At 43.5% G+C, this 27208-nt stretch overlaps 1 protein-coding gene across 4 annotated transcripts in view; it reads left to right on the top strand.

The window, feature by feature from the left end:
• Positions 1-27000, top strand: part of LOC115548460 (myosin IXb) — a 32601-nt gene extending 5601 nt beyond the window's left edge. The window contains exons 4-42 of one of the 4 annotated variants that reach the window (XM_030363110.1): positions 160-222; positions 1864-1963; positions 3673-3773; positions 4436-4559; positions 4731-4820; positions 4944-5060; positions 5444-5578; positions 6013-6134; positions 7981-8122; positions 8866-9055; positions 9508-9583; positions 9826-9918; positions 10054-10093; positions 10277-10399; positions 12054-12134; positions 12263-12373; positions 12518-12640; positions 13138-13287; positions 14305-14450; positions 14835-14912; positions 15911-16171; positions 16394-16478; positions 17257-17454; positions 18307-18407; positions 18520-18584; positions 18884-19074; positions 19715-19822; positions 20089-20259; positions 20501-20533; positions 20628-20739; positions 21091-21164; positions 23257-23449; positions 23882-24010; positions 24617-24722; positions 24913-25044; positions 25226-25349; positions 25574-25677; positions 25857-25981; positions 26259-27000. In XM_030363110.1, the coding sequence (XP_030218970.1) occupies positions 160-222; positions 1864-1963; positions 3673-3773; positions 4436-4559; positions 4731-4820; positions 4944-5060; positions 5444-5578; positions 6013-6134; positions 7981-8122; positions 8866-9055; positions 9508-9583; positions 9826-9918; positions 10054-10093; positions 10277-10399; positions 12054-12134; positions 12263-12373; positions 12518-12640; positions 13138-13287; positions 14305-14450; positions 14835-14912; positions 15911-16171; positions 16394-16478; positions 17257-17454; positions 18307-18407; positions 18520-18584; positions 18884-19074; positions 19715-19822; positions 20089-20259; positions 20501-20533; positions 20628-20739; positions 21091-21164; positions 23257-23449; positions 23882-24010; positions 24617-24722; positions 24913-25044; positions 25226-25349; positions 25574-25677; positions 25857-25981; positions 26259-26605 (4864 nt within the window). In that variant the 3' untranslated portion in view covers positions 26606-27000. Of the gene's footprint in view, positions 1-159; positions 223-1863; positions 1964-2413; positions 2526-3672; positions 3774-4435; positions 4560-4730; positions 4821-4943; positions 5061-5443; positions 5579-6012; positions 6135-7980; positions 8123-8865; positions 9056-9507; positions 9584-9825; positions 9919-10053; positions 10094-10276; positions 10400-12053; positions 12135-12262; positions 12374-12517; positions 12641-13137; positions 13288-14304; positions 14451-14834; positions 14913-15910; positions 16172-16393; positions 16479-17256; positions 17455-18306; positions 18408-18519; positions 18585-18883; positions 19075-19714; positions 19823-20088; positions 20260-20500; positions 20534-20627; positions 20740-21090; positions 21165-23256; positions 23450-23881; positions 24011-24616; positions 24723-24912; positions 25045-25225; positions 25350-25573; positions 25678-25856; positions 25994-26258 lie in introns of those variants that run through there. The other 3 variants (XM_030363112.1, XM_030363111.1, XM_030363113.1) reach the window with 3 other exon arrangements.
• The last annotated feature ends 208 nt before the right edge of the window (positions 27001-27208 follow it).

Here is a 27208-nt window from a genome sequence, read left to right as displayed (position 1 = left end):
AGAAGAGAACTGAATATATTTAAAACGTCTTTTGAAATGGGTGCTTTTTCGTCATCCTTTTATTTTAATTTCTTGTGTTCATTAGTTAGGTCATTCTTAGTCATATCCGTTGTATAACCAATTCCTAATTCTCCCCCTCCCCCCTCATTGCCATGGTAGGGCCATCATCGAGAAGTACCTGCTGGAGAAGAGTCGTCTGGTGTGCAGAGACACGAGCGAGCGGTACGAGCCCAGAGATGACTTGTTGACCTTGTACACGTCAACATAGACGGATGGATGGGCTTTGGGTTGGCCTAGTCACACGTCACATCCATTTAGCGTGTCGAATGAATCTCAATGTTAAAAATACTATTTTACAATAATGTGCAGTATTTTGCTTTGCCACTGCTGCTTAACTCGTTTACACTGTTGACAATGTTTCCATGGTGAGTAATCAGTAATTGAAAAGAGGACACATGTTTATTTCTGGCCAGAAGCCCCATCAATTCAGACTTCCCTTTTCTCCTAAACCATGGGGCACTTACGAAGAATAATATATTTTTAGGACACTTCGGACAGCAAAGCATTGAATTTAAATTTAGAGTATGATCATGGGAAGATGCAGGAAGCAAAACTACCAAGCATACATTCAATGAGACATTCGGTGTACATGATTCTCATAGCGAACCTTCACATTGTGGGCACTAAATACAAAGGAAACAAAGGTGAGGGAGTGACCATCGTGGAGAGTTTAGGATTGGCCATGGCTGTGGGGGAAAACAAGTTAAACTGCAAAACACTATGGGTGAGGTGGACAAGTCGGCATATCTGAAAGCAATGCTTCAAATAAGGCTGCAAGACAGTTAACGGGATCTACATGAGTCATTCATTTGGCATGGCCTCCGTATCAGACTTTGTGGCTACAGTGGTAGTGCAAATGCCATCTATTTTAAAGGTCCCATGACATGCCACCAGGTGTGTGTGATTAGCCTTACAAGCCGTTTTGAAAATCTGCCCCATCACAAGTGGACATCTAGTTGGACATCTGTCCCACATCTAGGTGAGCACGCCCACTAGTGATGTCTGAAGAGGCAGATTTTCAAAATGGCTTGTAACAGCTAAACAACTTCACACCTGGTGGCATGTCATGGGACCTTTAATAATCTAGGTTCAAGGAGAATGTATACAAATACCTTTTCAATTGACTGGTAATTATATGAACAAGGCTTATATAATTGTATATTATAATTAGGATTTACTTTTCCACGACGGCGTTAGGGTTGCCAGTCCAGCTGGATCACCAGCTCTAGTTCCATGATCGAGATAACCCGTGTGCCATCATATATGCTGGCCAACGTATAGCTTTCACAATCAATAATAAAGCCTGTTATACATATCGTTATAATACATTTTATTCTTTTATGCAATTTATAAATGTACATTTACAGAATTTTGACTCCTGATAACGAGAGAGGGGTAGCACAAGTCATTCTTGGTTACGTTGTTAAATATAGCACACTGCCGCATTATACTGACATGACGGCAAGTAACTAATTCTAATTATTGATAAAGTACAATACTACACAAATCTGAAAATATATATTCCTGGGGGAATGGTAAATCAATCTTGGATGTTTTATAACAAGTCAAAGTGTTTTATCCTGTTTTGTTTCTTTAATTTACAACGAGACTATAAGGTCACGTAGAGCTTCCTAAAGTATTATGGTCTGGCTAATGTAATCCAGCCCCATTGACCTTACACTGCGGATGAGAATGCAAATTAGTGCAAACGTAACTGTACGGTTACAATCGACCCATGTATTTCCATTACGCAAAGGTGTGCTAATTTGCCTGCTTGTCTGTGTGTGGCCTTCGAACCATCAGGAACTACCATGTGTTCTACTATCTGCTCATCGGAGCGTCCAAAGAAGAGCGGAAAGAGTTCAGTCTGTTGCAGCCACAGGAATACAACTACCTCCAGCAGGTACCTTCACTGAGCCTAAGCCTTCTGTCATGTTCCTTTTAAGATGTCAATGGCTGATTTCTGACCCGATGTAAATCCAGCCAATTGATTCCATAAGCAATACATCTCTTATGGCGCGTTTCAGCCGAGCGGGCAGTTGGGTGCGGTACGGCCAAAAGTTGAAAGTTGAGCCGTATCCGAGCGACACCTGACTGCACCACACTGCTCGGTGGAAAGGCGTCATAGATCAGGGTTAATTTACTGTGTGTTTGGGTTTCACTACAGGAAGTCTTGAACGGAAATGAGGAACTCCTAATGCCCCGTGATACACTTGAAGTGATCCAACGTTGATTTGTTGTGTCACTTATGCGTCATAGCTGTGTGTGGGGTTTTCCTGCCGGTTCAGTTCTTTCCTCATACCAAAGTTTCATTTCCTAAGTTTTCTCAGAAGTAGAGGAAATGATCCTAGGTGCTTCTGAGCAATGCAGGATGAAAAGAAAGTGCATGATTTGTACATTCTGACCCAAGGAACCTATATTTACGTTATCCAGGTTGTGAGATTATCAGGAGAATCAATCATTAGGTGAGTGCTGCATGCAGCGCTCAGCTATTTTTCTTTATATGTTTTTTTTCTTTCTAATTCTCTACAAACTTTGGGACCTATCTCCTTCCTACATTTTTCGAAAGAGACTCCATAAATATTTTAAAATATTCAGAATAGCTTGGAATCGCGCGCTTCTTTTCAGATTTTTTTTAATATTTTATACTTTTTAAGATATTCTACTTTTAAAATATTATCTTTTCCTTAACATGGGAGTCAATGGTACAGTCTGGTACGTCAACTGTTTAAGACGTAACTGAATCAATTTTCAACCGTTTATCTTTGTTCAAATCATTTAAGAAATCTACACACTTGTATCTCCAATATTATCTAAAAGGAATTTCGATATCATTTAAAATTTCTTCAGAATCACAGTTTTAGTTTCAAACCGTCATATTCTACAGTTGGTCACATTCTAACACTTAATTTCTTAAGACATCCGTCCAATTTCAACCGTTTACCTTCGTTCAAACCATTTAACAAATCTACACACTTATATAATTTAAACTTTATTCAGAATCACAGTTTTAGTTTCATACCGGCTTCATTTTCAGTTGGTCTCATTGATTAACGTTGACGCTGGAGCGTGATGACGTTCAGCAGTGTTGCCAGATTGGGCTAGTTTTGGAGGATGTTCAGGCAGTGTTGCCTGAACATCCAGTGTTGGGTGTTTTTTCCCACTCTATTGAGCTACTTTTAATCACACACACACACACACACACACACACACACACACACACACACACACACACACACACACACACACACACACACACACACACACACACACACACACACACACACACACAGAAGTTAGCCTAATCAATCCACCGCACACATACAGGACATTATATGAATGCTACTTAGCTAGCATTCATATATTGCTAATTAAGAGAAGAGATGCCAAGATATGTTTATTTTGTATTAAGTACATCCGCATCATAGCGAGAATTGTTCAGGAGTAGTTCAGGAGAACTAAGAGAAGAGATGCCAAGATATATGTTTATTTTGTATCAAGTAAGTCTGCATCATAGCGAGAATTGTTGCAAGGTCATTATTACTGTACACAAATACACACTTTTTAGGACAGAAATTACTTGATGCATTCTGCTGATATTCGACTCCACAGGAAGACCTCAGTATAGAAGGCGAAGAGAAGCTCAGACACGAATACAAGAGGCTCCACCAGGCCATGGAGATGGTTGGCTTCCTGGCGTCCACCAAAAAACTGTACGAATGGCTTTATTTATTTAAAAACACTTTCTGTTGGCCCTTTGTTAAAGTGCTTGGCGGAATGTCCGTGACTTCTCTCTGCATTCCCAGGAAGGCTTTTAGAAATACCAACTAACATGGGCCAGACAAAGGAGGTTTCATGGGAACGTTACGTTTTTCCCACTATCTCATGTGACTTTGTATTTGTGGTTCTGCAGTAGCTTATCTTTTCATAAAGACTCCTTTTTTTTTTTAGAAAGGAGGGTATGATCACATCTGGAACGGCATAAAGAAAACATGTAATTGAAATGTTTGTCCGTCAATTTCTACCACTAAAAACATTGCCAAGGTTGTGTGCCCTCTAATTCGGTGACAGTCAAAGGTTAGGCCTTGTATGTCAACTCTAGAGAAATTGCAACAAGTATGTCAGTTTCTGAGTAGTCCCTGCCTCAGGGCGGACACATGTATGGGTATTCTCTGTTTCAACTTAACGGTTGGGTTTCTATGCTGAAACTTGCCAATGCTATGCAACTGTATCCATACTGTGAAATGACATTGTGTGTGTGTGTGTGTGTGTGTGTGTGTGTGTGTGTGTGTGTGTGTGTGTGTGTGTGTGTGTGTGTGTGTGTGTGTGTGTGTGTGTGTGTGTGTGTGTGTGTGTGCGCGCGCGCATGTTGCAGGATCTTTTCCATCCTGTCAGCCATCCTGTACCTTGGTAATGTGACATACACTGTATCAGAGGAGGGAGAGGTGATCAAAGTGGGTCCGGACGATGTCTTGTCCACGCTGTCTGACCTGCTCAAGGTAACCTAGCTAACACCTAGCATACCGCTGACACAAACATGCCATACACCTGCTCTGTTAGCCAACTATGTCATCCAACTATGAGCAACTACTACTAAAGGTTATTAATTTCCAGATAACCCAACCTCGTTGAGTTATCTGGAAATTAATAACCTGTCAAATTATTTACAGGTTAAACAGGAGCTGCTGGTGAACGCGTTGACACAGAGGAGAGCCGTGGTGTCCAACGACACGCTGGTTTTACCCTACATGCTAAAAGAGGTTAGAAAACATGAACACGTCTATGTGCCTAAATGTGGGGCAGCTTCGAAACGCTCTGAATTGAAACCATAGACGGGGGAGTGTTGAAGGAGTGGTTAACGGCGTCTGTGTGCTTGCCTGTAGGCCACCACAGCACGAGACTCGATGGCAAAGTCCCTGTACAGCGCTCTGTTCGACTGGATCGTCCTGCACATCAACCACACGCTGCTCAACCGGCGGGACATGGAGGAGTCTGTGTCGGTGAGTCCTGAACTCTGACCTCGGTCGACGCACGGTGCATCTCTGGGAATAACCCTGGCACAAGGACTTCTAAGAGTTAGGGCTTTCATTAACATTTAAGTGATTTTTGCAATTGAATGTTTTTTCATTGGGTTCAATGATGGAATAGCTGGTGGAAAGCTAGTGAGATCAGGGGTTTATTTTTAATCTTATACCCTTCTTGATCAATAATTGTGTCGTCAGGTTAAAGTCTATTGGAAATTCTCCATCTTCTCACCCTTTTGTCTAGTCAAAAACACACACATTCTCACACAAATAAGCAAAACCACATGGTCAACTTTTATTTAGCCTGGCATAGGGCTTGTGATAACACACGGTATATATTGCTCCTCCACTCTCTTCAGTGTCTGTCTATTGGCATCCTCGACATCTTTGGATTCGAGAACTTCCAGACCAACAGCTTTGAGCAGTTCTGCATCAACTACACCAACGAGAAGCTCCACCATTACTTCAGCCAGTATGTGTTCAACCGTCAGCAGGCAAGTGGATACACCAGCACTGCAAAGACCAACTTTTGTATTTTATTCCAATGCATCATCAGTAGCTGTTAGTGTTGTTGCCCCTGAACCACGGCAGCCCTTGTGCGTGTGATGTGTTTTGTATGTGTTTGCATCCTTTACAACATCACCACAATGAAATGGCGGGCATAAACGTGAATAGACGTACATTTTCTGCTCATCGTACATTTTCTGCTCAAGCTTCACATCGCAGAAAAATTCAATGAAATACACAAAATATATTTGCCTGCACCAAATTCGTTACCGTTACATTGGAGTTTGTGTGTGTGTGTGTGTGTGTGTGTGTGTGTGTGTGTGTGTGTGTGTGTGTGTGTGTGTGTGTGTGTGTGTGTGTGTGTGTGTGTGTGTGTGTGTGTGTGTGTGTGTGTGTGTGTGTGTGTGCGCGCGCGCTCCAGGAGGAGTACCTGTCCGAGGGCATCAGCTGGTCCACCATAGCCTACGGTGACAACGAGGGCGTCATCAACATGTTCAGCAAAAAGCCGACGGGATTCTTTCACCTGTTGGATGAGGAGAGCAAGTAGGTCTCCTCAGTGCAGTTCTTGTGATGCGTTGGGGATCTCACTGGATTTAAAAGAAATTTGGTGGCGGCAAATCTTGTCAGATATTTTAACTGAAAGAAACAAAGGCAAGGCAAGGCAACTTTATTTATATAGCACTTTTCATACACAAGGCAGACTCAAAGTGCTTCACATATAAACATTGTTATACAATAAAATAAAATAATCTATAAGTAAAAGAAAACATATGCAAAGAAATGAGTAAAATAGAAAGTTAAAAAGGCTTTTTAGTAAGTAAAATTGAAAGTGCAATGTATTTAAGAAAGTGAGAAAATTAAATTGAAAGTTATTTAAGATCAGATCAACAGACTCTCTGGAACCCAAGTCGGGACCACAACCCGACCTTAAGGACAATCTATTACAATATTCTAGGACTCTAGCCCAGAACCAAAGGCAAACAACAAACAACAAACAATTATTCTAGGACTCTAGCCCAGAACCAAAGGCAAACAACAAACAACAAACAAATTCACACTTCGTCAAGCTCTTAATGACACAACTTCATTACTCAGCAAATGTCATGTATTTTTCTGGTAAAAATAGAAAATAAAGGGAAAGTTAAAAAGGCATTTTAGTAAAATAAAGGTAAAGTATTTCAGATTTAGCAGAAAGCTAAAGCAAACATAAAAGTCTTCAATCTTGTTTTGAAGGTGCTCAGAGTTGGGGCAAGTCTTAAATCCTCAGGGAGTTTATTCCAGCTATTTGTTGCATAGTAACTAAATCCTGCTTTCCCATGTTTCGTGTTTACTCTGGGGATAATTAGCAGATTGGTCTCAGAAGATCTTAGTGTTCTAGAAGGCTTATGTAGTGGAAGCATATCAGTTAAATATTTTGGGCCCAAACCATGTAGGGATTTATAGGTTAGCAACATGATTTTAAAATCAATTCTCTGACCTACAGGAAGCCAATGTAACGATTTAAGAATTGGTGTAATATGTTCAAATTTTTTGGTCTTTGTTAAAACTCTAGCAGCAGCATTCTGAACAAGCTGAAGCTTCCTTAGAGTTTGTTTTGGGAGACCTGTAAGGAGACCATTACAGTAATCAAGCTTACTAGTGATAAAGGCATGTACAAGTTTTTGTAAGTCTTCGGTGGACATGAGCCCTCTAAGTCTTGCTACATTTTTAAGGTGATAATATGCAGATTTTGTAACTGATTTGATGTGACTTTCGAAATGTAAATCAGAATCCATGATAACCCCTAGGTTTCTGGCTTTGATTGAGGTTTTCAGGGACAGAGAGTGAAGGTGTTGGGTTACTTTAAGCCTTTCCGTTTTAGCACCAAATACAATTATCTCTGTTTTATCCTCATTTAGCTGAAGGAAATTTCGGTAATAACAAAGCCAAACTTTGTATTTGCTATTTACACTATTTGCATGACTCCTATACCAGTAGTATTAATAAAAATGTACAGTCCTGTTATTCATTCTATCTATATTTCAATTTACACTATAGAGATAACTTTACCTTGTTTTGCTTCCAGAAGCCTAAATGGTGAATCCGCTGCAGAAAACGCAGCGGTTACTACAGTTATTTACCATGTATTAACAAGATTCTCTGATACTGATTTCAACCTGGCATCAAACCAATATCCGATACCACTATCGGATTCAGGGATTCATGTTAACGCTCGCCCAATCAAAGGGCATTTCACACTTGAGCCAGTATAATTCCCCGGGACCCATTGAGTGTGTTCCAAGACAGGCACATGCACTTTCGCTGTGGTTGTGATAAAAAGGGTTGGACGCTCATATCCTGTGTCGGAGCTTCCATTCTAACCTTTTACTCTTCCCTCTGGTATCCCCAGCCTCCCTCAGGCCACAGATGGTACTCTGTTGGACAAACTCAAGCAGCATCACAAGGACAACCCTCTCTTTGTGGGCACCGCAGTGATGGAGCCCGCCTTCGTGATCCAGCACTTTGCTGGCAGAGTCAAATATCAGATCAAGGTACTTCCTAATATCATCCATTGTCAAAAAAAAACTGGTGTCTCAAATTGCATTCCGTCTCTATTCATATGAGCTTATATCAAGCAGTATTTCAGACAAGATACCACAAACCACATTGTTGGCGGTGACGTTGGAGACATCTCTTTAAGCTTTGTTTATGTTTATCTAACTACATGGCCACCTATTCCAGCCACTCAGAATCGTACATCTTGTATATGGAGGTGGTGCTTTCCCGTGGGTTAGTTTCATACTATCCGGACACTCTTTACCGCACAAGAGCGTTCTACTTGTAATTGGAACTCCTGGGGAGCTTGATATACAACCTGGGGCTGGATTTAACATCCAACCTGGGCCTTGATTTAACATCCAACCTGGGCCTTGATTTAACATCCAACCTGGGCCTCTATTACCCATCCAACCTGGGCCTGGATTTAACATCCAACCTGGGCCTGGATTTAACATCCAACCTGGGCCTCTATTACCCATCCAACCTGGGCCTGGATTTAACATCTAACCTGGGCCTTGATTTAACATCAGACCTGGGGCTGGATTTAGCATCCAACTGGGCCTGGATTAATCATCCAACCTCAGCCTTGATTTAGCATCCAACCTGGGCTTAACATCCAACCTGGATTTAACATCCAACCTGGGCCTTGATTTAACATCCACCCTAGCTCTGGATTCAGCCCTGAAGCTCGGGGTACTGACCCCCCCCTCCCCTCCCTGCGCCGTGCCTCCAACAGGACTTCCGGGTGAAGAACACGGACCACATGCGCCCCGACGTGGTGCTGCTGCTGCGGGGCAGCGAGCGCGCCTTCCTGCGCCAGCTGGTGTGCTCCAGCCCGGCGGCGCTGTTCCGCTGGGGCGTCCTCCGCGCCACCATCCGCATCACGGCCGCCTTCAGGGCCCTGGCCCGCCGGGGGGCCCAGACCGGTAGGCCAACGCGGCCCTCGGGTCCCCAGGGTGCCTGGGAGATTCCGCTGGGAGGCTTTCAGGAAGAAGTGTTTTGAGATCTACAAATGGATACACACACGAATAGACTGCAAATGATTTTCAGCGCTGATTATCATCAGTCATGTCATATTACTACATAACGCTATTTTTTTTTTGTAGAATATATTATTTTTGTGTTGTCAAGGAAACAGCCGGTCAATTGTTTTAATTGGCGGTTGTCGATGAGGAATTTTGATTTCATTGATAAAAAACGGTTAGAATGTTGAGGAGAGCCGTGATTGGAAAGAACGCACACCCTTGGAATGCTATTGACCCATCAGAATCAAGTGTTCAATGTTACCTTGGTATAAATGCTCCTAGATTTAAGTGTTTTGGAGTCGGTGTGTGTGTGTGGGGTGTGTGACTTGGGTTGTGATTTGTCGTCCTTGCAGATAGCCCCCGACGCACCCAAAAGAAGTCATTGCGAGAGATCAGGAAAAACAGCCAAATGTACAAAAGGCTGTCAAGGTAGAAACAACGGGGCCGTGTTCTCTAGCACCGCACACGAAAGAAGTACCGCACACTGTCTCCTCCCCCTTGATCCTTTGGTACCAAATACGATCACCAGAAAACCCGAACATTAAGCCGAATATAATCTGAGTACTCATTGTCTTGCATGGGGGGGGATTAGAAAACATTCAATGACCATACATATATCAATCTAAAGTAAGTTAGATACGTTTATGATTAAGCTGTACCTTCATTGCCAGCCCCAACATGACCCTGGACTTCTCCTTCGACCACTCTGACGAGCAGCCCCTCGAAGTGTTTGAAGACATCTTCGACAACTACGAGCAGAGAAAGTAAGGCCCACAACACAGCCCTGCTTCAGCATGTCCTCTAGTGTATGCTCGGTTTACCGGCATACACGTTCACCGACTCCAGAACCGGTTATAAGCATTGGGACAATGTGTGTTTTTGTTCTATTTTCCCTGTAGAAGAAACCGAAGTGGTCGGCAGAAGCAGATTATTCCCAAGGTCAGTGTTTTCCTCAATTCTTTCTAGGCTCAGGATGCTCCACACCCATGGCATTATCTATTTTCAGTTCCACTCTTTTCACCCTTCTTCTTATCGTTAAACCGCCACCTATCCGGGATTTCAGGCCATCAGAGCGGTGGTTCAAGTTAACTTGTGTGTTTTGTGTGTGTGTTTTTCCAATAGAAACTCATGGACTCCCACTCCCTCAAACACATCGTGGCTCTCACCGTGAACGGGCGCACATCCCAGCTGGTCCTCCACCCCCACCAGAGAAAGAAGCCCCCCAGTATTAGCGCTCAGTTTCAGGTGTGTACCGTCCAACTTTAAACTCAGTCCAAAGGGTTTTATTGTCAAGTATGCAGTACATCACTTTTCTGATGACAAGGGGAGGGGGCTTTTTTCCTGCAAGATTAAAGCCATAGATTTAACATCTGTAATAGTAAATACAAAACCACTATTAGGAAATCGTCCATCTGGTTAATTTGATCCATCTAAGTCCCTTTGATGATGGCGTATAGAAAGCTTGATGCTGATTACTCACTCTCACTCTCTCAAAAGCTCATTAACAACTTCTCATTCACACTCTGCCACCACCAGTAGAATCAAACTCTCCCTGTAATGACACTGTGACGTGTATGGTAATGGTATAGAGTTTCAACGGTCTAAAGTTACAACAATGTTGAACATGCTCTTAAAGTCTAATGGAAAGTTAGCAAGTCAACGTTTTGTTACTTGCAGCTATTTCAGTAGAATAAACTTAAATACATTAACTCATCGGTGCACATGCCTTCTGCTTGACTCACGTCAGTCTGATTATCATCAGCCTTTGGGACGCAACTCTCATGTTCCCACGCTACTTCGAAACCACATCAAATTACGTACTTTGTCGATTTTTTGATTGAGGTTTCCCTAGCTGCAGAACTCAAAACTTAAAGACGACATTGCCTAACTGTGTTTCCAACAAAGTTTCGAATCATGGAAGATTCAAGGTCCCCTAGTAAACATGTACTGGTTACCATATAAAGTTCATATTCTCAGAGACTAAGGTAAAACATTAACATTTGTGCAGTCAAAGAATTAAATAAACCTTTCCTTCCACAATGATTATGAACATAAGTTGATATGGTGTGGCCGTAATTACTCATTTAACAAGCTGAAATCCGGGTGGGACCGTACTGCCCATGTCTGTAGCTGATCACACACAACAGTAAGGACTCTCAACAACATACACTCTAGCCCAAAATCACATACTTCACGACCTAGGAGCTATTGAAGACTAGGGTAAGGACCTCATTTAAAATGTGTCAAAAGAATACTATTGTTTTGCTAAAAGGTTAGACTAAATAGTAGTATGATGGTGTAATTCATATTCAAGTTGTAGGCCAAACATAAATTATGTTTAACTGTTCTCCCTTTTGAGTTTGAATATGCCTAAGTGTAATGCCTAATTTATACAACATGGATAGAAATTATTGATCTCATCCTCATTCATGGATATTCCTCTAATCTAGATATTTTTTCTATAAACCAACTAGCTATTTTAACCCTAATTTCTGAGGTTGATATCATTTGATTACTTAATAAATTATTTTGTGTGATTGAAGTTATTGGCTACTGAAAACATTGTGTTTTACGCCTTCAAATTGGGTGCTGCGTTCCTGTAGAGGCAGTTAAAGTAGCATGAACGGAGCCCGGTGTCTGTATCTTAAATGCGATTGTGTTTCTGTTGGAAATTACAGCAGTTGGATTGGAACCTTTTTTACAACAACTCCTTTTGCTGTCTTGCTGTATTATGTTTTATTGTAGCCCATTAGTATTTCTCTGAAAATAATTCTGAACAATAAAATGTTTCTTGCTACTTACTAATTTTGCAGCTTCTTGTAGAAATGTTACATTTAAGGCAATACAAGAAAAAAGGCCGATTTGAAAGCATTGACCGGACATGTGCTTGTATTGATAGGCGTCGCTCTGCAACCTGTTGGACAGCGTTGGGAAAGCCGAGCCCTTCTTCATCCGCTGTATCCGCTCCAATGCTGAAAAGGTAAATCCGACCTCGCTTGTTTCTAGGTCTCTGCATCTGCTAAGGTAGAGTTTTGGGGAGTCGGTGAGTAGTTCATTTTGGGGCACTGGTCCTAATGTGATGGTGCGTGTGCAACATGCTGCTTGCAGAGGGAGATGTACTTCGACGAGGCGCTGGTGCTTCACCAGATCAAGTACTCTGGCATGCTGGAGATGGTCCGCATCCAGAAGGCCGGCTTTGGAGCAAAGTACACCTTCGAGGTTTGGTTCGCAAATATCATTACATCTCGCTTTTAAGTAGCGTTAACAATGCAAACATTGAAAATAACGCATTTCGAAATATATACAAATGACCAAAAAGGACCTTGATAACAACTGTCACATTTATCATTTTCAATGGCAAAGGAATTTGTGAAGAAGTTCTGGGTATTGATGCCGAAGGGGGCTGCGGCAACATCAGAAGATATCACAAAGCTCTTCCAGAATATGGGCGTCGACCAGAGTACCTACCAGATGGGAAAAACCAAGGTAGCAATCATTTATTGTGATTAATATGACTTAATAGCTTGGCTTTAATGTAATTAAGGTTTCTTTTGTGAAGACATCCTTCAGCCATTCATCAGTGAAGTGCTGTGAGAATATCAGCTCTGTGTGAAGGCACAACTGCCTTTGTACGAAACTATTGTGATTATAGCTCACTCACAAAGATCAGTTCTGACCAATCAGGGCATCTCCTCCCTGAATGATTAGCTGAACCCACCTTTCCTGTCAATCCCAGTGTGTGAAATCATCACTTCTCAATGACGGAGAAACGTAAGGAGGGAGCAAAATTGGAAGGGTTGTTCCTTTTCAAAATCTTGCTATGCTTTTTTCTCTCTCTCTACAACTCTCAAATCTTACCTACAGCAGCTTAATGTTCTGAACAGGGGATTATGTGTAGTGTTTTTCTGTTACCAAGGGAACCTTTATATCAGCCATTGGCGAAGGGGATAAATGCCGTCTCATGTATTCCTTTCTCCCACCAGGTCTTTCTGAAGGAGAGCCAAAGACAGCGACTCCAAGAGACCCTCAACAAGGAAGTGATGCGCTCCGTCGTCATCCTGCAGCGCTGGTTCCGATGCTGCCTTATAAGGATGCACTTCCTGAACAAGAAAGACGCAGCCCTGCTCATACAGGTATACAGGCCGAGAGAGCCGCATTCAGTCAGTGGCAGAGTGGCTTCTGAAGAACACTCACATTGCTTATTGTTGCCTCTCTATTGGCTCACGTCCATACCAAAGGGTTATTGCTAAGTTCATTAACCGCAACCAATTTGGGCCGTTAACATTTTCTTTGCGTTCCAATAGACACAAATTGGCGTAACTAATGTTGGTTCTGAAGCAATTTTTATTATTATGAATGTGTTATTATTGATGCAAGAAGTTATTAAAGATTCTTCTGGATGAAGACAATTTTGGAGTTACTTACATTAGAGGGTTAGTTAGCCTTTTAACAGAAAGTGGTACAGAAATCCTGTAAGCTATTTTCATTTTTTTCAAGGTCGGAAAAAATAGTCTTACTTTTTTCAATTCCAAATTGTAGAGGTATTTCCTTATAAAGGTCATTGTGTACCGGGAATTTTGTTTTTCTCCATCAGCTTTTAGAGTTAAACAGCTGTGGAATTCCTGAATGGGGCATTTTTTTCCCCCTGAGATTGTGTTAACCATCATGGGTGCAATTGCAGCAATAATATTTAGTTATTTTAGAGTGGATACTATCCACAAGATCACTGACCGAGGCCAAAGTGAGCGCAGGCAATCCAGAGAATGTGTCCATAAATAGTAGTGTAGAGTAGTGGTGTTTTTGCTCAAATTAAACACAGAATAATTTGAGTGACCACTGTCATAGAAATATTAAGACCTTTGGACATAAGTAAATCCAGTGTGTGCCCCTTGCAGTGGGCGGGTCCTGCCACAAGCTGAGTCGATCGTAAACTCTGCGTAATAAAACTGAGTTGTTTGGTCCTGCTGTCGCTGGAGTTGTCAACATGAATATAAAAAGCACTGACAATGGTTTGATAGTCATACTCCGTCCATTTTGTAGACAGCAGGTTGCTGGCTATTCGGGCGGGCCGTGAACGGTTAATAGTAGTAAACCACGAGTGGGAGCTTATCTATAGGCTTGAGTTCACCCGGAGCCTTTCTGTTTTTCAGCGCTGCTGGCGTGAGTTTTATGAAACCAACCAAGGTCGGGCGGCTATAATCATCCAAACAGCGTGGCGCACTTCCCTACAGAAGTCCGAGAGTCAGGATGAGGGAAGCAGGGAAGAGATTTCCAAAAGCGGTCCTGGACGACAGAGGTATGACACTCTGAGGGCTCCCACCTTGACCCCTGAGGTCTGGGAGGAACCAAGGCTTGTTGTTGTTATCCTCAGCTGTGAGAATTGACCTCTGTTTTTCCACTGTTTGTACTAAATCAGTAATTATTATTATTATTATTATTATTATTATTAGCTATTTTAATTATTATTAAAGTTAATTGAATTATCTTTAAAGCTAATTTAATTATTATTAAATAGAAGATGGATTTTACGATATAACTGCAGCAGTAGCCATAGAACAAAAATTGGCGCCGATACACATGTTACAGTTTAGTGTGGTTAATGATAATAACATGGGTGTAGTCACGGGTGAGTTCCATTAATGTTCCTAACTGCAAACTGCGGATGTGTCCTTTTTGCCAGTCTGGAGAGGAGAGCGCTGCGCAGACAGGATGTGGTGGATACCAGCCCCTGCAGGAGCCCAGAGCGACTGGGAGACGGGTAAACATGAGACCGTGGCCCTGTTCACACTGGGGATGCATGGGGATTAAAAAATATCACGATTTTTTTCTTGGTTGGATCTCCAATGTTCACTTCCTACTTGTGAGGAATCCCTTAGCCGGATGCCTCACCCCCCTGCCACACAATTCTTTTATTTAAATGTCTCTAAATAAAAGGCCCTGCACGCTCACAACCGTCTCAGCCTGTTAGCATGTAGGAGCAGATAACGACAGATCCGTGCTTGATATGTGCTAGGACGCACTTGTTTCCGGTGTCCACGTCCACGTCGATGATTTGCAGAATCTCTGGGCAGAGATTCACGCAGTGACCGTGGTGCACCAGTTACGTCTTTCTCAATCATGTTAAACAAAAAAGTAAATAAAAAAGTAGACACATGAGCATTTGACGAGTTGATGTAGTGTACACAACTATCGTGAGTGCTTTTCACAATGGTTGTTCACATCTCTCGTACGTCGACCTAGAAAGGATCATCAAAAATACCACGATTCTTTCTTGGTTGGATCTCCAATGTTCACTTCCTACTTGTGAGGTACCCCTGACCCGGATGCCTCCCCCCTATCTGCTCCTTAAAGGCTGCATCAGCGATGTTGGGTGACGTCACCTCTGTTGGTATTTACAGCGAGATCCCAAACAAACAGGGCCAGCTCGCCCCTCCCTCCCGTGTTTCGTGCATCCGGTTAAAACTATCATGAACGCAGCGTCAAACCCCACAACACCCACCCCTGGTCGGTGATTGGTTGGAATACTATTTATTTTGGTTTTTGAGTGGTTTGTAGCACCATTTTGTTTTTGCGTACTATCTCGGGGCATAGGCTGCCTACAGAGACGTTTTGACGGCCTGCTTATGGAGCGGGCGGCTAGCTGATACAACCTTTAATGACCTCTATCTGAATTAATTGTGAGTCTCTGGATTAAATCGAGACCCCTGCTCCGCATTATCGGCGGGGCCATCTTTAATCCCCCCGGCTTCCTCCTAGTGACGGGACCGGAGGCACGGGGAGAGAGGAGGGCCGGGCGTCCCCCCCAGCCCTCACCAGACCCTTCTCCGTCCCCCTGGACCCCCGACAAGGGCCCTACACCTTGGACCCCTCCCCCTCCTCCATCTCCCTGCAGCGCTACACCAACATGGACAGCATCCAGGTGAAGGGCAAAGAGTGGAAGGAGAGGCGGAGCGAGGGCGACAAGACGGATGAGTCCAGCCCAGAGAGACTGACTCCCAAGGCCAAAGTAGCTTACCAGTAGGTCCACTTTGGTCAGATTACATTGTGGTTCAAATAAGTCGTGTTTCTCATGTGTTTGTTTGGCTGCTGTCCAATCGCTAAAAATCGGAATTCATGAGACTCGAGTTTTTGGCTTTAAGATCAGGGCGATGTTTGTAAAATCTCTATCATGCTCAGCATTCCTGTATTCATACTCCTGATTCATCCCAATCGTGACTGTGCTTTGATCCTGCCATCCAGGACCAGGGGGAAGTCCATGTCTGTGGATGAGTTGTCAAAACTCAAACACTCGTCCGGCTCTGATAGCTCCCCTTCTTCCCAGGAGGTAGCCTCATCATTTCCCCTCACACTAACACGCCTCATCCCCTCACACCTCATCAAATCATCGCACATGTTTAACGATGTTTCCAGGGATGGAGGATGTCAATTAAACTTGTTCGTGACAATTTTACAGTTGAATTACTGTTGGTTATGTCCCTTTTAGTCCCGTCATCATAAAGCTGCTGTAGGTGAGAGTCGAGAGTTGTAAAGAGAGAGGACGAAAGAGCACAAGTTATTTTGGAAAAGTTGTTCAAACTAAACCACAAAACAATTGTCCCCTGCCTCTGCTCCCTCTCTACGTTTCTCCGCCGTTGAGAAGTGTTGCATTTCAAACCTCTGATTGACAGACAAGATGTATTCCCCATTCAAGATGGAGAGCCAATGCCATTTCTAACATATAACGTTCAACTTATGGCTCTTAAATCTCACCTACAGCACCTTTTTAAGGGGATTCTCTGTTGATTCTATATTAACCTGAGCTTTTAACATTTGTATATTTCATATGATTTGGGGTTCTAACATTGTGTTAATGGCGGTTTGATGTTTGGATTTGATTTAAAAGGAATTGTGTATTCTGTGTCATACCTCATTGTGTCTGTACCAAAGGCTTACCTTCTGTCAGTGTGACAAGGTAAGATCCTGGGACATCACCCTACAAGATTTCCCCTTTAGATTTCCTAATTTTTTGGATTCCTCATATTTCTGGGGGAGCTGGGGAGAGGGAGGGATTTGTTTAGCGTTAGTGTTTCTCTGACCTCACACGCTCTCCCGGTCCTAATCAGGGCAATGTGCGGAAAAACAAAAAGCCCACACGAAAGCGGCGCCTAGCCTACGCGCGCAGCGGGGTGATGTTTAACTTGCGGCGCTCCCGGGAGAGCGAGTACTGGCACTACCCCTTGCCTCCCATCAGCCCCACCAGCCCTAGGATGAAGAGCTCGGTTAGTAGTGGTGACGTCTGGGGAAGCAGAGCCAAGGGCAAGGTACCCTCGCCCAGACCCGCCCATCGGCGCCCCGTTCTGCACGCAGGCCTTGCATGCAACGCCCTGCCGTCCGCCCTTTAGCCTCCTGAGCTTTTTGGGAACCCCGAAAGAAAGGGGTAGAAAGTGGAGCTTTGGCCTAAGAATGAACGCCAGACACATTGCCGTTTCTCTTTGCCGCAGCTCGTCTCTGGCTCTTTGTGTTTATATTAAATGCATGTTATGCCTGCAAACTGTACAGCGTCAGGGCCCCAGTTCTCTAGAGGATTTGACTCAAACAGAAGCCGCCACACCCTCTGAGGTATTTCATGTCACAACTGATGTAAACCATTTATTTTATTTTTACGGACGTGTAGCCATTAGCCGTATTCTCCTTCACAATGCAGATATTTTTTATCACTAAGGTGAAACATGTAATATTGGAAAGCAAATTGTCCATTTTCAAGTTTACTCAGACTAACACTGGGGAGTTGTTGCTAAAGACGGCAAATCGTAAAATAAACATAGCAATGATAATCACTCTACTTACTTTGTTACGCAAAAAGTTTTGTGGGAAGAGAATAGCTTTGCATGATAACAACAAACGGCAGACCCAGAGTATACAAGATCTATGCCGTTCCCTGGACTCTTTGCTTCTTTCAATGTAGTCCTGTGGTGGTTGGGGAACTATGGGATGCTTCCGGGTACGACACACGTTGGTTACCCCCTGAAGATGGGGGGCCAGGCTGGAGGGCCGCGGTGCTGCTTGGCGTTGGGCTTTTGGTGACTGCAAGCAGAATCAAACTATTGTCACAGAGAGATGGTCCTTGGAGGCGTGTCTTTGACCGGAGCCTGAATTCTCTCTACCTTGTTCAGTCATCAGCAGAACCCGACGGGAGCCGGTACAGCCTGCCTCCTAAAAGCACCCACGAGAGTTCCCTCCGATTGAGCCGCTCAAACCCGACCACCCCCGAAAGGTCTGTTCTTACTTGCTGTTCATTTGCTGGTATCAACCGGTATCGATCGTGTATAAGGAAGTTGTGAGCGGAATTTGTGTGAGAAGTCTGCATTTTCTTTTTTTTCATCCAGGCCTTGGTTTCTCAGCAAGATCTTGAGGAAGAAGGCTCCCCTAATGATCGAGGCCCACAAAGAAGGTAGGCTGATCTAGCACAAAGGCCAATGTGTCCCTCAACAGTTCCACAGTCCCAACATTTTGCAATGTTGGTATCTTCTATGCTCTCCACTTCTACTAGTGGTTTAAAAAAAACACCTGGTCCCGCCCTGTGACACAAGCTACAAATACAAACACTCCTGAATTACTTTACTGGTAGAATGGGGTAATATTAGTGAATAGGAAACTGGAGAACAAAAGAGCAAATACAGTGGTTACTTATTGTTTGCTTTTATTTGCTACAAGACCCAACGATTAGTCTTTTTCCATTAATGTCGTTAGAATCTCCAGCCGCACTGGCCGCCTCGTCCAAACAGCCGCAGCACAGGCCCGGCCAGGACAGCTTCAGAGTCAGCAACCCCAGCATTCTGATCAGCCGGGCCACACGCGGCAAGCAGCTGAAAGCCGCCCTGGACCGAGATGTGGCCAACAGCAAAGAGCTGCGGCACCTGGACGAATTCCTGGGCAGTCAGGTGAGGGCGGGTTGGAGGTTGTTTAATTCACAAACCATAAAGAAAGATCAGTTGGACAACAGCATTGAGTGGTTTGAATATTTGTTTATAACTCACTATAATTAACCATTATTCGCAAAAGAGGTGAGGCTGAGGTGAATAATTGTTAATTGTATGGTATATACTAATTGTAGTACATACTACACAGGAATACTCCAAAAATAAACTAGATAACACTTTTTGCCGGGAATTATTTGTTATTATTAGCGGTTTATTCGTTTTTGTTAGCAAAACCAAGCGTTTTATCGCTGCTATCGCTTTATCGCGCATGTCTAATAGAAAGTGAACGGGCGCTTATCGCTCAAAACGCTTTATAGCTTTTGGTGTGAACATGCAGTTAGGAGGTTGTCGTGTAGCATATACTAATCTGCATTATATTCATTATATTAATCAACTCATTAATGTGAGATTTTCATGCAAACATGTCGAACATTCCAAGTATTAAATGTAATATATAATATGAAGGCAGTTTTCTTAGGAAAGGAATGCAAGATACAAAAGGAGTCAACAGACAATGTTTGATTTGGAAGTCCGGCCCATGTCATTAACTGAATGCTATATTTTTAGCTGTATAGTCTAACTTTCTTGTTTGGATGTGTAGGTGATGGAGCTGAACGCCAGGATAAAAGATCTATCCGCTACAGAGAGCATCTTCCTCTCGGCCACCTCGGAGTTCAGAGTCATTATAAAGTGCATGTACGCTTACCCGGTGAGTTAGCTCACTGGACGCGGACAATGTAGCTCTAGCTAACCGCTACGTCTCCCAATGTGCTCGTCTAAGGGGTTATGTCAATACCATTTTTTACTTGCTTTTCGGAGGAACCCAACACCAAAGGTTTAAGTCGAATATATTTGTAGGTTCTGTGGTAACTGGAAACAGCTGGATTATCGTGTCTGGTTCCGTTTTAAAGAAATCAATAAAAAATTATAAAATGTACTTGGTAGTAAATCCAATATTTGCCTCATTTTTAACAGAAGCCCCAGGTCAGCTACATAGACCTGCTGAAAGGTTACCACAACAAGGTGAACCGGCTGGCCAGCCCCCACCGGTTGTCGGAGGTGACGCTGGTGGTCAACCTGTTCCAGTCCATGCTGGACGGCTTCATCAGGGGTCTGGTCAAACAGGAGGAGGCCGAACCGGTCAAGGTAGGTGACAGACAGGTGTGAGGGGCTGGTTATTGATTGTTAGCCCTGAACAATATAACGAGATATATTTTGAAATCATATGATTCCCTACAAATTATTCTATTGATAATCATCGATAATTATTATTACACAGGGGATGTATATATGTTTAGAAACATGATCCTCACTTCAATATTATTCACATTTTGAAAAGAAAAGATTACCTAATTGTACCATTTTGTTTGTCTTCCTTGCCAACAAGAAAACCAAAAAGAGGAGAAAAAAGGAAAAATGTGTAAGTTTCTGATGTGATCCCCTTATTATTAGGAATGGTGTCCCAGGATCTCTGCCCTGTTAACAACCCTGACGTATACCCCTTCTCCCTAAAGATGGAGAACCCTCTGGATCACATGTTCAGCACCTACCAGGTCAACATCATGCAGTCATGTGACCTGTGTGGTTCCTACATCTGGGGGATGGAGAAGGCCTACATGTGTAGTGGTAAGGAGCTGTAGATTGGAGACCTTGTATTTAAAGGGGCCAGTGAACCCACTGTTACAGCTGGAATTAAACAATACGAGATGGAATAAAATACGTTTTGGGTCTTAAGTTTTAGGTAAGTGGGGGGCGTGTTATCCCCATAGTAACGACCCATGCCAAATTTGTGTTTTTAGTACCGTTATTGTGTGTGTGCATTTGAATGTGCGATTGTATATGAAATGCGCCACACAGGTCTCTAGGAAGCCTTGTGCTCTATTGTGACGCAGACATTAAATAAATAATAAAAAAATATATAATGTAGCACTGGACAAAAGTCTGCTCAATAGATGTAACGTCATGTTTTTGTTTCAGCTTGCAAATTAATATGCCACAAGAAATGCCTGGCCAAAATCATCACAGACTGCTTGACACGCTGTGCAAGGAAGGTATGTAGAGATGGTATTGAATATTGCAGAAGCTGCTTCTATCTAGTCACCTTTTTGACGCATTTGTATTTTTCTTATATTCTCCGGGTTTTGGAGTTTCCAAAAGATAGGAAGTTACAAAAGACTCAGGACTTGTTTGCAATGCCCAGACATGCTCTACTTGATTTTAAGTAAATATCAGCCTGTCGATATATCTTTCCAAGCAGGGACGTGCACAGGAATTTTGAGGGGCAGTTGCTCTGACCTGAAAAAAGGGCACCCCCCCCCCCCAAAAAAAACAAACACTGACAGGCTATATGAAGGACTGAGAATAAAAGGGTCTTTATTAATATATTAATACAAATAAGTTAAACACTGAAATAACTACTACTAACGATAATGCAGAAAAACATGACTTGAAGAAAAACATAACATGAACACAAACATAATTAAACAACATCCTATCAAGTTACTGATAAGTTTCTCCAAATTGACATATTAAAAATGCAAAGCTTCAAAAGAGAAGCCTTCAGAACCTGATAACGGATCACTAGATAACACTTGTTTTTACTTTATATTTTTATTGTATTTAATTGTTTTATCAAATTTAGCTAGTAAACTGAGTGTTTAAAGCGGGTTTCAAAAAACATTTGCGCTCATGTTGCCAAAACATAATACAGAAAACGGATCGCTAGATAACACTTGTTTTTACTTTATATTTGTATTGTATTTAATTGTTTAATCAAATTTAGCAAGTAAACTGAGTGTTTAAAGCAGGTCAAGGACGAAATAGCACAATACAGATAACGGACAAGTGCGAATGAACGAGCATGAAGGTTCGCGAATGTTCGTGAACCTTTCACGTCATTCGACGCGATCGTCCGTTGCCAGGCAACGGATGACGCGATCATCTGTTGCCAGGCAGGTTTAGAATGGATTACGTATGGATGACGCGCCCGGTACAAATTTGGCAGCCGGTACAAATTTGGCATGACACCTCCTTTAGTTGTCTCTCTCTCTCCTGAATCCTCCTCTTTTCACTGGGCATTTCGGCTTCACTTAACAATAACAAACAATACCCAAAATAGTGATAAGATTTAGGCATGAACCATTTTGAATGAAATAATTCATGTGATGCATTACTTCCATCTTTTATTCTTCTTTTTAAAACGAAATGTTAGAAACTAACTATAAGCAGACATGTAGCTTAGTTTGCCTACCAAAAAATGTGTAGACTGGCTGCTTGTCCGCAAGCTAGCTAGCTGTCTGATTATTTAGGCTAAACGTGACGTGGCAAACTGAGCCTGGATTTATGAAGATTGTAATTCATTTCATAAAACGTGATGATGATTGTTTGTTTGTTATACATCTCAAATTCACCTTTTCCGACAACATCAAGGCAGTCGTCTCACAGGTGCCGGTGTTCCGGTCGCGTGCAGCGCTGCAGCTACGTAAAGCAGCTTTCACACGCCGCGTTTGTCCTCCCCCTACTGACTTTCACTCTCAGTTCCCGAAACGGAATTGAATGAGGCTACGCTTACTTTATGAAATGTTTCGAGTGGCGATTTTTTTTATCTAGGCCTACATGAAATTCTGCATCCATTAAATGATTAAAAAAAAAAAAAAAAAAAGGAAGGGCAACCTGAGTCGAGGAGGGCATATGGGCAGTTGCCCAAGCAACCTGAGCAACCCCCCTGTGCACGTCCCTGTTTCCAAGTCTTTGTAATGAGTTTGTATTGGGTAATATGACAGGAAATGTTAACCGGTTGGCACAAATGGAACAGAATGGAGGGTAACTTTGGAAGAGAAACTAAAATGTGTAAACTGTTTTGTATTAAAAAGTATTGTGCAAGGTCACTCTCGACAAGGGCTGAAAATAGCGATTAGAGTTTTATGGGGCGCGGCATGCATTGCCCGATAATATCAGAAGGGGAAAACCTTCATTGCTTCAAAGAAGGTATCCGATTCCTAACCTAGGACATAACAATGAAAAAGAAAGAATCTTCTTCCTAAGTGTATGCACTCATTCAGTCTATGTGCATTCTATCCTTGAACACGGACCACATTTATCTTTACGTCCCACGCTGTGTGTGTGTGTGTGCGGTTGCATCAGGACAGCAGCACGTCCGGCTCCCTTCACTTCGGGGTGGACGTGAGCGTGCTCTCCAGCCCCGCCCAGCCGGTGCCCCAGGTGTTGGAGATGCTCCTGGTGTACGTGGAGATGAACGGCCTGGACACCGAGGGCATCTACCGCAAGTCTGGCTCGGCGTGCCGCGCCAGGGAGCTGCATCAGATACTGGAGACAAGTGAGACTGGGCCTAGATCAGAGTTCTGTTCAGCCCGTAGGTTAGAACACAGATGTGCCCGTTTGGGGAGGTAGATACGATTCCCCAAGTCTAGAGCGTCCTCAAGGACCACAGCTCATGGGGGAATGAGGGGCATCCGCTTGAATGCATGTTTTACTTCGTTGAGTAAGAAAAGAGTAGATGACATGATTGCCTGAATACAAGGTTGAAGTGCTCACATTTATCGAAGAGGGTAATGCAATCCTACAGAACTATAACTGATCGAGACGTTTCAGAGTACCTACTTCAATTATGAAACTTTTTCCTGTTATGCATGTATCATTTATCTGGTGTGGTGGAAGTGGGCTGTGGTGCTCGTTAAAGGGACACTTCTGTCCATGGACGAGCTAGTCCTACAGATCTGAAGCTCGATGCTTATTCTTTGTTTTTCAGATCCCGAGACGGCATCTTTAGAAAACTACCCCATCCACACCATCACAGGCCTGGTCAAACGGTGGCTCAGGGAACTCCCAGAGCCCCTCATGACGTTCAACCTGTACAATGACTTCCTGCACGCGGCCGGTAGGTAATCTTTGACCAATGTGGTTAATTACTGATTTAAACCGAAGTGAGAAACACAGGCACCCACTCAGCCACTTCTAATGACTCTCAAACACTTGGCTTCCCTTTATGCAGTAAGCTATACACACAGAGCACTTGACCTCTCACGGCGCAAGCATAGCCCCGATAAGAGATGAAGCGAACTACTGGAGAAACAAATATGTCTGAAAAGTGCACTTCTGCAGAAACAAGACCCTGTCTCCTAGTCTTCTGTGATGCTGTTCTTTACCCAAGGGAACATGCTGAGTGCATTTTACTTTAAGTTCTCCTTTGAGAGATTTGTGATAAAGACTCCAACCTGGCAGGTGCCTTGTGCTGTCACACTCAGCTGCTGTTTCCTAATTAGGCCATCTGTCAGGAGTTTGATCAAGTGCCCTGGCGTGAAGGCCTGAAGTGGTTGATAGTTGACAGGAGCATTACTCATTCCCTATTCCTACACAGATTTCCTCAAAAACATCCTATGCATCCAACTGCCTATGGATCATCCAATGCAAATTCAAACCTGCAAAACCTTAATTATAACATTTATATTAATCATCATGTTTTCACAAATATGTTTCCCTGCAGAGTTGCCAGAGAAATCGGAGCGAATAAGAGCCATCTACCAAAAGGTTGATGAACTCCCTGAGTCGAATTACAGCACACTGGAGCGTCTGATCTTCCATCTTGTCAAGTAAAGGCCCTTATCTTAACAATATCTTCCTTTATCTCGTCTTGTGGCATTGCCAAACACTAAACAAACCACAGCCCTGCTTGTGGACTGACGCTGGGATTTTCTGGTTGGTTTGCGCAAAGATACGGCAACGTAACTCACTGAAAGTCGTCTGCATCGCGTGACGATGTGTGTCTGACTCTCTCTCTAGAGTGGCGAAGGAGGAGGTGCACAACAGGATGACGGCCTCTTCCCTGGCCATCGTGTTCGCCCCTTGCATCATGCGCTCCCCCGACGCAGACGACCCCTTCCTCGGCATGAAGGATGTGAACAAAACCACCCAGTGAGTCCTCCTCCTCTTCATCCCCCCCCCATAGTCATAGTATTCTCATGGTGTTGGAAGGACAATCCCATCGTTGCAGATCCACAGCGATATCGATCTCAGTGATGGAATACAGTCCATTCCTTTTATATTGCCGCACCAGACGTTTTAGATGACTCATGTGGGCTGTTATCGTCTGCAGATGTGTGGAGGTCCTTATCATGGAGCAGTTCAGGCGCTACACCGAGAAGATGCAGAACATCAAGGAGCTGGAGTACGCCGAGACCCTGGCCATCCACCAGCTCCAGCTGAAAAGGCAGAACACGGTGAGGGTCCATCAGGGGGCATAACAACGCTGAGTAGAGCATAAATCTTGGTTGCAAATGATGTTAAAGGGGACGGCACACATCTAGGTGGACACGCCCACCTGTGATGTCAGAAGCTGCACATTTTTAAAGCGGCTTGTAAAGGCTAACCACACTCACACCTGGTGGTATAATACGTCCCCTTTAAAACTACCCCTCGGCCGCCTGCCCTGTTCCTTCCTCAGATTGCTGAGAAAGATGCAGAAAAGGATGCTATGCAGCAGATCAACTTTGACAATGACTACGAGAAGAGCCTCATCGAGAGAATCAAGTCCATCAAGGAGGAAAAGTGAGACAAAGTTTCCTTTTCTTGCATCCTTAAGGAACCAATTTGTTCTGTCTGATCGGATCTGAATAATGTAACCTTTTGTTAACAATTTACTTTTGGAATTTGAACCTGAAATACTACAGCTCTGAATATATCTGTGTGTGTGTCTGTGTCTGTGCGTGTGTGTGCGGCGCTTCCAGGGAGGACCTGGCGTGCACGCTTCCCGACCTGGAGCAGGAGACCTCCGACGACAACCTGGACAACCAGTGGTCCGTGAGCTCAGACAGCCTGGGCTCGGACCGCCTGGGGAGCCTGGACTCCGAAGGTCAGTAGAGAGGTATGGCCCTATCACATTTCCCTTTTGCTTTCCCACTAGAAGCCGGACATGGAGACAACCATGGTTCTGGTTTGGTTCACTGGGTTTTTTGGTTTAACGTTTAATACTCAAATCAGGGGGGGTTGTCGACAGGTACACCTGCATATCACGCTGACGTGTGTCTGTCTGTGTGTGTGTGTGCGTGTGCGTGTGCGTGCGTGCGTGTGCGTGTTACACGCCCAGACCATATGCACTGACTGTCTCTTATGGTTCATCTTACTTCCAGGGAAATGTTCTGGAGCGCAATCGACGACAAGCCAAAAGCCTGACTGCCCCCCCAAACCCCCAGACCTGGCTGAAAGAGTCAAGCAAAGGATGGGTCGGACCGACGAGCCCCCTCCACTGCCACTGACTGAACCCCCACCTCTAGACCCACCGGCTGACCGGGCCGGCCCCTCACAGCCCACCCCGACTGACGCCCCCTCCCTCCCCGTAGTACCCGCCCTTCCCAAAGGGCCCCAGCTCAAAGGGAAGAAGATCAATGGGAATTTAGATGGCCTGAACATCCCCTTTATAGACGAAGACACGGATAACGCAGACAAGGAACACTCTGAACAGTGCCCTGGGATATAAGACGGAGCAGCATTTGTAGCAAGAGAATTACAAGAGCTGTATTACTGCAACAGGAGAACAAGAACTGTGGATTCTCTGCTCTCTCCTGCCGATCCGATCTTTCATGATGGAAGCTGCTGGGGATTTAGTCCCGCAACTCTTTTTGTGTAGGCCTATATGATGGGAGATTTTGTAAACTTTTTCTTCAGTGTTTTAAATATCTATGGTAACATGGTTATTGTATGCATATAATAACGTTAACGACCAGGCAATATGAAAATGTACGTGTCTTTTTTTTATGCTTTCCACATTTGGAACTACCACCTTTTCAATTCGAGTTGGGATGGGGAATTGGCAAATTTAAAGATGCAATATGTAACATTTCTGCATTAAAATACCTACAACTGATACTGTTATCTGTTGTCTAGTTTTGACTTCCAATATCCCAAATTATGCAAATAATGTAAACTCTGGTGAGGCTGCATGTCAATGGGGAAAAAGGTAATTGAGTAGAGACTTAAATTAATGTGATCCTTTAAATATCTATTGAATTGACTACGATTTGCTAGACTTTACTTGGGTATATGTCTCAGGTATTAACCTTTTAGCATTTACTTTTTTATC

This window comes from Gadus morhua, chromosome 8 (genome assembly GCF_902167405.1).
Source record: "Gadus morhua chromosome 8, gadMor3.0, whole genome shotgun sequence".
In the NCBI taxonomy this organism is placed as follows: Eukaryota; Metazoa; Chordata; class Actinopteri; order Gadiformes; family Gadidae; genus Gadus; species Gadus morhua.
This window is presented reverse-complemented; position numbering and strand designations above follow the sequence as displayed.